The sequence below is a fragment of the Bombyx mandarina genome, chromosome 15 (genome assembly GCF_030267445.1).
Source record: "Bombyx mandarina strain Sakado chromosome 15, ASM3026744v2".
Taxonomy (NCBI): Eukaryota; Metazoa; Arthropoda; class Insecta; order Lepidoptera; family Bombycidae; genus Bombyx; species Bombyx mandarina.
This window is the reverse complement of record NC_143221.1, coordinates 11,238,958-11,251,239: the sequence shown is the minus strand read 5'-3', so window position 1 is coordinate 11,251,239 and position 12,282 is coordinate 11,238,958. Positions and strand designations below refer to the sequence as shown.

Below are 12,282 nucleotides of genomic sequence, written 5' to 3'. Positions count from 1 at the left end.
ACCCTGCGACGTGTTCGCCGGGAGCGGTGGCTATTGCTTGGGACCCCTAAAAACACCGATAACAGATAGGGAGGATCCGAAATAACGTGTTTTTACATATATTTTATTGCATAGATGGGTGGACGAGCTCACAGCCCATCTGTTAAGTGGTTACTGGAGCCCATAGACATCTACAGCGTAAATGCGCCACCCACCTTGAGATATGAGTTCTAAGGTCTCAGTATATTTACTAATAGCTAGGACAGCTGCCCCATCCTTCAAATCAAACGGAAACGCATTACCGCTTCACGGCAGAAATAGGCAAGGCGGTGATACCTACACGTGTGGACTCATAAGAGGTCTTAGCACCATTAATTACGCAAATTACGGGTTTGCTTTTTATTACACGATGTTATTCCTTCATCTTGGAGGTCAATCGTGATATATTCGGAGGTCATCGCTAGATACGAATGCACCAGACGTCTTTCCTATAAGCCACGATAACTCAACTCCACGTGCTAACCAGTTAAATGTCATTTATGATTTGACATTGACAAGTTAAAATCAAAGACAGCAAAAAATCCCAAACATGTCAAAAATTTAAATCCAATCAGAGCATTGCCGATAAATCTGTATTATTTTAGAAGTTAATTTAGAATAGGAAACTAGTAAAAATGACTAACCCGCATGTCGCAGGTAATAATTATCGTTTAGTATTATTTTCAATAGTTATGCTCGAAATAAAAAATAATAACCTTTTTTAGGTCTAACCAATAAAAGTATATTCTTGCTTGAGTTTAAAGAGCCATATTGTGAGAAAACCTTAAGAGATGAATCAACAACAAATGTACGAGGCATTATATGTAGCCCTAAAGGGTCTTACTTGGCCTATAGAACGGATAGAAAGTAAGTAAATTTAATTTCTAAAGGGAGCTCAATTTATTGACAAGTATTAACAAAAAATATTTAGAATGTACTTATGTGAATTTACTATTCATTATACACTAGATTGAAAGCTTGTTTTTTTTTCTTGAATATAGTTTAAATATGATCTTAGTGTTTACTCAAATCTACTTCAACATACTGTGGAACATAACTCTGAGACTTACGAAATAATATTCGCCAATATCAGTAACAAATATTATATTATACACAGATACCAAACAGTACAGTTAACAAATGTCTATGAAAAATTAGATCATAAAGCTTGTTCCCCGGTTAACCAGTTACTTCTTGTGTTAGAAGCATACATGATACCTGGGCCTAGCTATAAGAAGGCTCTAAGTTCCATATCAGACAGTAACATAAATATATAATAAATGCTTTATTAGCACATTACATTTATGGTTGAACTATTTAATAGTATCATACAATATTCTTATTATAGATCTGAGATAGTCAGATGCTCAGACTGGTCTACGACAGCATCAATTGATGGAAACGTCAAGGAGATGTTTTTCTCTCCATTGGACAACTTTTTTATGGTTTGGGAAATGTATGCCATCACTAAAGATAATCCTGAGGTAAATAATGACTTTTTTCCTAAAAATTTAATAATTTTGGTATATTTTATTCTTAAAACAGTCATGTATTATTTTTAGTTAAGAATTGATTGAATAGCTCTTCATTGTCAACTATAATTTAACTGGAAATATATTTATTAGTAGATTAAGAATTTAACAGTGGTAAAAAATATTACAAAATAAGAACTTTTAATCTGAGATCAGATTAATTAATGAGAATCTCTAAATAACTTCAAATTACCATCATTTAAATGTTTTTTTTTATTTGTAACGAAATGCTGAGATACAATTTATTCAATAAATATATAAAATAGTGATATATTTTATTGTTTTAAGTAGTTAAAAGGAATATAAAAAATAATTGTATAAACAGCGCATGTAACTTGATTAAAAAACTATTCAAAGTGCTAGAAATAAAATGCTCAAGATTAAATTAAGAAAGTAACAAAAATTAGGGAAACACCCTTAACTAATTTAAAATAATTCAAAAGTTGTGATATAACTCTTAATATGTTAATTTGACAGGGTAAACCAAACCTCAGAGTATTCAAAACAGCTAATGGTAAATTAATTGGATCATTTGTACAGAAAAATCAAATAGGATGGTGAGTCAACTTTTTTTATTTCTACTTACTTCATACAAAAAACTTTACTTTAAAATTTAAAGAATAGCTGTAAGGAAAAACATGTAATAAAAGCAATAAATTTGGTTCAAGCTATCAGCTCTTCTTCTATAAAATTAATAAAATGCACTATGATTCGTTACCAATCAAAATGGAACCAAACCATGGCTAAGGCCCAGCAGCAATTTTAAATAATTTTTTTACTATTATTTCTAACACATTTATGGCTCATCTGCCACTAAGTAGTTACTGGAGCCAGTTAGACATCAAAACAAGATTGCCCCCTGCCGCCATGGTTTCAAAATTGTATATCCCTAAAAACTGGAGTGCATAAATGATTCACGGGAGAAATTTAGTGACGGTATGTATCTACGTGGGCTTTGTGGACGGTGTAGCAATGTGGGTGTATCTATGTAGGTATCATAAGTAATTCTGCTATTTGAAGCATGCTACTAATTTCTATGAGTATTAATTCTGTGAGGATTAATTTATTTAATGAGTTGTGAATTCTGTGAGGATAAATTCCGTCAGTATTCTAAGTGATATTGACATTAAACTCTTATTAGCATAATAATGGAAAATTTTAAAGCACAATTTTTAATTCAATTTTTGCTTTTGTACTAGTAAAATGTCTATAAAATCAATCAGTTTCGAAATAACGCAATCCAAAATTGTATATTAATTTTTTTTCATATAAATTCAGTATAGGACAATTAGATTTACATTGATAAACAAAATATATTTATGAACTTATGTTTGAATATGATTATTGCTTTAAATGTTGAGATAACTTATTGTTTTTAATTAATTCTGTGATGTATAAGGTGCTTATGTTCTTAATAGGGAGCCAAAATGGTCTACGGATGAGAAGTTATTTGCTATTCAATTAAATAATAAAATCCAGATATATGAAGACGGGAACTTAGAACGCTATGTCCATCAATACAGTGCAGAAAAGTTAAAGGCATTCAGTCTCTCGCCGAGTCCTTCTCCGAATTATTATATTGCTGTATTTACATTAGGTAAATCAATTATCAAGTTAGTTTAATTCAAGCTCTAAGTAATCTTATTTCATTTATCTATCTCTTAGACAATTGACATAAAGAAAAAAATTTCTAACAGAACAATTCATATAAAACCTATTTTGTCGAAGTATATCTGACAATATCCGTGTGCTTAGTGCGAGTATTTTAACGTTCTCGATAGCGTAAAAGTTAGCTCATATTTGTATGGAATGGGATCGTTTACGTATGTTTGCCGCTAGGGGCGCTGTTCCAACTGCATACAAAATTGGCTTAACGTTTACGCTATCGAGAACGTTAAGAAACTCGCACTAAACACTCTGAAGCAAATAAGTAACTTTTCAAACTCGATTCCAGGTAAACAAGGGCAGCCATCATTTTGGCGTGTATTTAAATACCCTCAATTTGATGTTAGTCAAGCTGTTGTCACCCGGTCATCCTTCCAAGCTGATAAGGCTGTGTTCCACTGGAACAGACGCGGTACAAATGTGTTTGCTATGACACAGACAGATGTGAGTTGCAAATAAAAATTAATTCGCGGGAAGGCTAACCACGGTGCGCTTTCAGATGCACGGTTGCGTTTCGAGAAATTTTCGGCCCCAGCAGCCATTTGTTCTACAAGCACTGTGGCCTGCCCACTTCAATCTTGCAATCCTTCAGGCTATGTCAGTTACCTATGGACCGCCGACCTGCTAAAGGTCGCGGGAATCCGCTGAGTGCAGGAAATCCGCAGTCTACACAGGATCGGTTATTGTATTCAATGTTGGGCCTATGGTATGCCAGCAATGGACGTCTGTGGGATGAAAAAAAAAGCATTCACACTATTTTCATTCATATTTATCCCTTCATTTCCAATTTTAAAAATACTCAATTCGTATGTAATTCAATTGATTATTTTATAGATTAAATTTGATTTGATTGATTTGAAAACATCCTTCGGCAGGTTGACAAAACGGGCGGTTCGTACTACGGAAAACAAACGCTATCGCATGGCGACGTCAAAGGGAACTCTGGAATCGTATCGTTCAGTAAGTGTCTCGCTGTATTCAACTAAATGCCAGGTCTTGTTAAGCTAGATAAGTACGATACGATAAACAGGCCTTATGCGACCGCGACGGGGCAACACAAAGCCAACGTCGCCCGAAACATGTCTTGTCGGATCCCCCGGATTTACTCTCAGTGCTTTTAGGCCTCTCGACTACGACGAAGAGTCCGACGAGCAAATTAACTCATAGACACATCCCACCGAGTATCACGCCGGATCTTCTCAATCGTTCGCGATTCCGATACGATGGTAGTTTCTGCGAAGCACTGCTCTTGCTAGGGTTAGTGATAGTGATTCTTTCAAATTGAGCCCGTGAGCTCACCTACACGTCCGGGCGTAGCTGGAATAGCCTCTTAGGCTACCAGCGAATAGATAGGAATAATAAAAAAATAAAAATAAACGTGTGGCACTCGGGGACTGCCGCGGTAAAGTTATTGCATAGCATTTTTTATCAACTTATGCAATTATAATTAGACAATAATAATTTAATATTAAAACAATAATAAAATAAGACCACGCTATATTTATAAACATTAACAAAAGCAAAAAATTAAGTGTCCCCTTCACACTCGTAAGCTAGACCGCGTGAGAGAGAGAGATGGGCAGACTTTTCATGATGTGCATGCAGTGCGATGTCACGCCGCGCGCTTATTCACAAACACTACACAAGCGCAACGTGTGAATGTGTTGAATGGGAGTTACATGGTAGGCGGAGTGGGGGGTGTTAGGTTTTATTTTCGTTACGGAGTTTCTTGATTCGGTCGCCGCGCTCAAAGCCCGCGATAAAAGCTATGCAATAGCTTAAAAACGATATACAGGCTATTTTCTTTATCAGAGCCGAACTCATCCAACTTTTAACTTAGTAGATGGCGCTGTGTGTAAAAAACCTCCTGCCTGCCTCCTTCCGAACTTGTACATCAAGACGGGTGGCGGAATACCCGTTTTGATAGCCATGGATTTCCCGTAACGTATTTTTTTGTAACATTCTGTTTGGAATTAGGTAAGGAAGGTCCCATCCACGCGATTAGTTGGAACCCGGGCAACTGGAACGAGTGGATAGCTGTGTACGGTCACGCCCCGGCCAAAGCGACGGTCTTCAATGCGAAGTGCGAACCTCTTTTCGAGTTTGGCACCGGAGCTTGGAACTCGATTTACTTCTCCCCCGAAGGAACTCATATCCTTTTTAATATTTCAAAATTAGTGATTCATAGTCAAATGTAGCAAGGAAAAATCATCTGCACCATATATCACAGGCATTTTGGTTAAACAGTACTTGTACTATGTTGTTGTAATGTCTAATTATGAAAAACGTTTTGATTCAAATAATTACAATAAAAAGTTTCAATGAAAATTGACTTGAAGAAAATTTTGTTTTGAAAAAAAATGTGATTTTTGCTGCTACGCTATACAGAAAATAAAGTTTTGCTTTGAAATGTCCATGAAAATGAAGTGCACACGTACTTACGTACGTAACTATGTTACTCAATACAATAAATTGTATTGCAATTAAGTAAATTGTGGCCATATATGCCGTAGAATTGACGATCGCTGGAGTAGACGGGTTCTAGAGTGGAGACCGCTGAGCGGAAAATGTAACGTGGGACGCCCCCTGGCTATATGCCATGACCCCTGAACAGTGGCCGGCAGGAGGTGGATGATAAGAGCCGAAGACCGGGCTCAGTGGTGTGGATTAGGAGAAACCTATGTCCAGCAGTGAATGAAAGGACTGATGATGATGATGATGAAATAAATTCCGTAACTCTTTCGAACATGTCCTTTTGGGAGGCTTTGGAAACATAGCGACCGGCCACATCGAGGTGTGGGACATGCGCGGGTACAAAAAGGCGGGCACTTGTTCCGCTCCAGATACAACTTTCCTGCAATGGGACCCGAGGGGTGAAACCTTCCTGACTGCTACTACTTACCCTAGGCTCACTGTTAGCAATGGGTGAGTTTAGCTTACTAGAATTTCCAATTTTATATTTTTGAAGTGAAACTTCTTTACGCGCATGAGGGTAATTTTTTACGGATAAAACGCAATAATAATAATAATATTAGTGACTCGAAAATGTGGGACGTTTTTGTCCAACAAGAGGGAGAGGGCGATCGAGACAGAATGAAAGTGAAAAAAGGCGAACATAGCATGAAGCACATAGCCATGGAGCGAGAGAGAAAGGGAGATCGTGAAAAATACACGCTATTGTTTGATGTATTCGTTTATTAGTTAAATACATATCAGAACTTTAAATGGCAATTCTATTGCGTAATTTCTTGTACTACAAACTTGTAAACGCATATATTTTTTAATTATTTACATTATCATTAATATATGTACAGCGTGTAAACAGCGAGTTAAATTTATAAATAAACATTTTGTGATAAATTTGTAAATCGTCCTATACTAAGCATTTGTTCAGAGTAAGTAATATATAATATTTGTTATCTTTTTGTTAATTTACAATTTTTTTTATGTTAATTAGTTTGAAGGTTAGGAAATTTCAATATTTACAAATAACATATGGCATTTTAATTTGCCACTCGTCATTTGAGAATTTAATGCACTATTTTTCATTAAAAAATAAAATAAAAGCCTTTCATAAATTCTCTTTACATAAATATAAAATGGATTTAAAGATTAGTTTGCCAAAGAAGTTGCACTTCTAACATGTGTACTTTGTACGCGCACACTTTTTTTTATTTTTTAGATGGATAGACGAACTCACAGCCTATCTGGTGTTAAGTGGTTACCGGAACCCACAGACAACAATATAAAGAGAGACATGAGTTCTAAAGTCTCAGTGTTTACAGTATAACAGCTGTAAACCTGTAAACCGAAACGCATTACCTACTTACTGCTTTACGGTAGTAGTAAGCAGGGTGTGGGAACCTACCCGTGCGGCCCCGTGCCGAAATTGTTATTATAATACATACTAGCACGTACTACATACTAAGTACTATTACTAACTTACTAAGAACACTAACTTACTACTAGTATTAATTGCCCTTCTGATACTATTATTTCTACTATTATTACTAACGTACTAACAACAACCTATTTTTGTGTAATTCTATATATAATTTTTGATTTCACAACGAACAATTAATCTATACACAACATACTAATAATAATATATAATATTGGTTGTATTTTATGTAAATTAAAATCCTAAAAGAAGCCTAGAACAAGAATGGGTGATCGGCAATATTTTTTAAATCCTTTTATTGTTTTCAGATATAAAATATGGCATTATACGGGCGTATTGATGCACAAGCGTTCGTGTCGCGAGAAGGAAAATCTTCTAGCAATATGCTGGCAGCCTGGGTCATATCCCAAAACCGATCTATCGAAGAGCGCTCCTAAGGCTATCGAGGACTCAACGCCGAAGCCAATGGGCGCCTATCGCCCCCCAGGAGCTCGGAGCAGACCTTCAAACTTTACGCTGCACGAACACGAGAAACCTCATAAACCTGGAGAGAATCCTGCTGGTAAATATATTATGCTCTTGGTGCTAGCACGTGTAACAAAGGCCTGACTGCATATCGTTTATCCATGTTACGACAATTTCTTCTATCCCTCTCTAACACGAACATTAGAAGAGCATGGACAATCCTTCAAATCCCGTTTTTGCAATATCTATATACATATAAATACGTGAAGCAAAAATTTTGTACCCCTTTTTACGAAAATTGCGCGGACGGAGGAGTATGAAATTTCTCACACTTATAAAGAATATAGAGAAGAGTGTGCAGAATGTTCATATTTTTTTAAATTATGCATAAAATCAATAAATAAAGACATTACACACTACCATGTAGTTGACACACGCGCATGCATACTATTTGTTTATTGTCAAACTTTTCTTATTGCTTATAGTCTGTGGTCAAATTGAAAATAGATTAAATATTGTTTGTCTTTATTAATATTAGAATTGGTCCAAACTGTAGTCTTGGCGAAATCTGTGGTTACAGAAGTATAATAATCTTTGACAATAAAATCATAATAGTGTAAAAACTTATAATTTCAATTAATTATAGTCGAATTTCGACTACTGCGGGACCACTAGTGTATGTAATTACTAAAATCGGTTAAGACTCGAGGTGTGCTAAGATAGTTAGATTTGTGCTGTATATGGGCTTGATGAATGCATACTATGATAGCCAGGAACTATTTCTGTACATCTACACCATTGATTAGAATATATAAAATTTCTTCCAAACTTATTACTCTTTTACAGACATTTATTATGATAATCTGTTTTAAATACTCTGTTTGAACGTTAGAAGTCGTCATGGCTTAAAGGATAAGGAGGTCGATTTATTCGTTGATGTGATGCGGCTATGCCTGTGTTCAAATCCCGCAGACACGGAGCATTATTTATAAGGAAATTTGTACATATCTAAAACGTGTAGACAAACTTCACAATGAAGGAATAACAAACAAGCGTAGTTACTCGTCTTCTTCTTCTTCGGATTCTTATCTTACTATGTGGGTGGTGAGGATGGGTAGCAGGCCTATCGTACGTCATTTCCGCACTCACACCCTTCTCTGACATGTCCCTTATTCGTACAGCCGTTCCATGATTTTTTAGGGCGCGACCTCCTCACTACCGTTTCTTATGTTGTAAATGCGAGCGGTTAGGTAGCTATTCGCCCTCATGTCTGTCGTGTTGTGTATAGGCCCCGGCAACCACCTAAGGCCAGGTGGGATGTAAACTATTTTCATCTATAGACGTAAATAAAAAGAAGAAAAAAATGTAGATAAAATAGCCATACTCCTAAGAAAAACGGTCGAAACAAACTCAACTGGCATATTTTTCTCTTATGACTTTTTTTTAAAATATACAATAAAATTTATTTCACTTTAAACCACGCAATCTGGAGCGAATACTTCATCCATATAACATTATGTCTGTGAATTAATAACTAGATGATGACCGAGCATTTCTCGTTTTTTTTTTTTGATAACGCCATCTTGTTGTGTCTTTAAAGCGGTTAGTTGCCCTCAATGAAGAAAAATAGTATTATTATTCGCCAATCGATGTCGGGAAGAGTTGATTATTGAAAACACGAATAAAACAACATTTTCTGCAAATAAATCGTAGCTAGATCGATTTATCGCCCCCGAAATCCCCTGTATACTAAATATGTATTATGAAAATCGTTGGAGCCGTTTCCGAGATTCAGATTATATTTATATTAATATACAAGAATAGCTCGTTTAAAGATCGACGCTTGAAAGGCAAACGTGACTAAGCGACAATAACTGCTTAGTACATAAATGGTAGGCAATAACCGTATTCGATGCGTAAAAAAATATATATATTTCCAGGTCTATTAAAATAATTTCAATCCTACAGCTAGATTCGTTAAAATAGAATTCATTTTTCAGGTATTTCAACATTAAATTAGTCTACTGTAAAGTTCACGCATTGTCGCTTAGTCATCTTTGCCTTTCAAGCGTCGATTATTTTTAATTTGTTCATTAATTAATAATGTAATAAAAACAGTTGGACCGTCAAAGCAAGCGATCAAGCAGAAAGAGAAACGTGAAGCTCGAAAAGCTCGTAAAGCTGAAGAAAAGGGGAAAGGTGACGTGTCCCCGGAAGACGGGTCCTCGCCGGTCCCCCCCACTACCACACGGCAACCCTTCGTCTCGACGGGCGATCCCGAAAAGGATAAGAAAATCAAGAACATCAACAAGGTATGAACTAACATCACTACATAGTATAAAACAAAGTTGGTTTCTCTGTCCCTATATCCCTATGTATGCTTAAATCTTTAAAACTACGCAACGGATTTTGATGCGGTTTTTTTTAAATAGATAGAGTGATCGAAGAGGCAGGTTTATATGTATAATAACATCCATTAAATAGTGGAGAAATACTGTTATTTTTTACGTTTCTAATGAGATGTCGTAAATAATCAATAATAAAATTTTATGTTTCCGAAGCGAAGCGAGGGCGGGTCGCTAGTGTTATGTAGTTTAATATCTGGTCGTATAGACGGACTTATAAAACATGGATAACTCATTGTGAATTTAGACAATAGAAGCTTTTAATGTACATCAAAATACATATGTATCGTGAGCATTTTGGTATACCTACACTTCAATTTACGTTAAAATAATATGTCTGTCGTTTAGAAAACAAAATGGAAACCTACCTTGTGTTAAGTGATAATCAAAGACCAAGAGTACTTCAACTTTAACATTAAGATCGTTACCAACGCTGACTATGTCACGACGATCCCAGTCGCAGAGGTGGCTTAAATTAATAAACAATATCAGCAAATTTTATTTTAAAAACGTTTCGAGTTATTTTTCTTTTTCTTTCTTTCTGGCTTTTGTTACTTAGATTTAAATACAACTTTGCCAACGTCGGGTAGTGGGGGATCAACATAATTATGCTAAGACATTTACATTATATTTACAGGCATGAACTGATAATAGAGTTACCTATTTAGTTTTACAATATTTGCATTGAACAGTTAGTAGGAACTACAATTTTATGTTATCAGCGTCTATGAAAGTTCTAAGCGAGTAGACTACCTTTTTAGTGGGGAAAGTTAATGGGAAGTTCGTGTTGATGGTGAGGGGGACTATGTTTAATGGTCCAAATATTTCTGGCTACTGCGCCGCTACAATCATCACTTGATTCGAGTATACCAGACGTCTTATCTTTTAGACCAGAAGGACCTAATCTCATAAATATACGGCCAAAAGCACACTTCCGAAACATTACCATAGACTGAAAATGTGTATTTTTTTTTCAGAAATTAAACGACATAGACAAATTGAAACAGCAAAAAGCCGCCGGGAAGCCGCTAGAGTTGAACCAACTCGCCAAGATCGACAACGAACAAGCATTACTGCAAGAATTGTCTCAGCTGAAATTATGATAAAAATGAATACCTTTGTTTAACATTTTTGTTACATTGCTTTCATTAAGATAGGTGAAGTTAAAAAGTTACATATTAATATAAGCTGTAAAGTCCAAATTTCTTTGAAAAGTTACCTTTTAAAAAAATAGCCTTTTTTAGTTTAATTGACGGGTTCGATTTGCGGTTCCGACAGATTTGAAAAATCTCTCGATGCCGTTTGCTATTTTTATTCGTGTTTTTAGCGAAAATTTCATAGACTACAAAAAATATAGATGTACCAATGGGACACCCTGTATAATACTTAACTTACTACGCATATCTCTCAATAATAATAGTACCGGACTGAACGGCGGTCTCCAAGCAAATATACTGCCTAAGTGAATGGTCTTAAGCAAATAAAGTCATGTTCCATCCAGTTTCTGCGCATAGGGTGAAACGCCTCAGCAGTTCAGAAACCGGTTGAGGCATCGACCGACAAGAAAACGGACCGTCGAGAATAAAAAAAGGACCAAAAAAACATGGTTTCGGGCCGCTGCTCAACATAGATAATAAAATAAAGCGCGTACATACGCATATTGTACGACTGTGACGATCCGGCAAAATTCTCCATCTGTCATAAACGCGAATGCGTCTTAAAAGAGGATGAACCGTCTGAATTCCGGCAATTTAAACACAGTACCAATGACCGCACCGGTAAAGACATGCTTAAAAGCAAATAATAGAAATAAAAAACAATAGTATTGTAACCCTATAATAGGGTTGACACATTAAAACATTTTTATAAGTTCTTTCATAAAAATCTATATACTAAAATGAATATTAATTAAAGATGAAATGTTATGATGTTATGAATAATAAAGATGTATCGCCTATACAACTGCAACTTTGTTTTTTTCTTGTTATTTTTTTCCTCAATAAAGGACAAGCCTGCCGGTACAGCCGGTTTTATGCACTTAAGGATCTCGTTGCATTTTTCGAGGTCGCCCTTAAGTAAAACCAGTTCGTAGTTGTTTTAAATGCAAACTTCACTTGAAATATAAATTGAAACAATTAAATTTAACGGTTTTTGTGATATTTTACTGAATACAGCACGAATATTTACAAATATCCAAAAGCGTGTGTTGGGGTCAAAAATTCATGTAGTTGACCTTTTGAAATATTAATGTAAAATAACAAATTTCTGGCGCTTAGGAAGAAAAAAAAAAACAAAT

General features: G+C 35.5%; 1 protein-coding gene across 1 annotated transcript; it reads left to right on the top strand.

Annotated features, from left to right (window-relative positions):
* The first annotated feature begins 517 nt into the window (after positions 1 to 517).
* Positions 518 to 11,954, top strand: eIF2A (eukaryotic translation initiation factor 2A). Its single transcript, XM_089733024.1, has 12 exons — positions 518 to 675; positions 744 to 885; positions 1,367 to 1,502; positions 2,028 to 2,107; positions 2,969 to 3,147; positions 3,505 to 3,659; positions 4,091 to 4,175; positions 5,193 to 5,368; positions 5,965 to 6,140; positions 7,425 to 7,678; positions 9,700 to 9,893; positions 10,964 to 11,954. Exons 1-12 carry the CDS (start codon positions 654 to 656, stop codon positions 11,087 to 11,089), a joined length of 1,725 nt encoding a protein of 574 aa, XP_089589150.1. The 5' UTR covers positions 518 to 653; the 3' UTR covers positions 11,090 to 11,954.
* The last annotated feature ends 328 nt before the right edge of the window (positions 11,955 to 12,282 follow it).

Bases quoted from the DNA above. Each gene is read 5' to 3' on its own strand.
- eIF2A (XM_089733024.1), top strand. From the start codon at position 654: ATGACTAACCCGCATGTCGCAG. The intron at 886-1,366 runs GTAAGTAAATTT...TTCTTATTATAG, and splicing joins GCCTATAGAACGGATAGAAA to ATCTGAGATAGTCAGATGCT. The intron at 9,894-10,963 runs GTATGAACTAAC...TTTTTTTTTCAG, and splicing joins AAATCAAGAACATCAACAAG to AAATTAAACGACATAGACAA.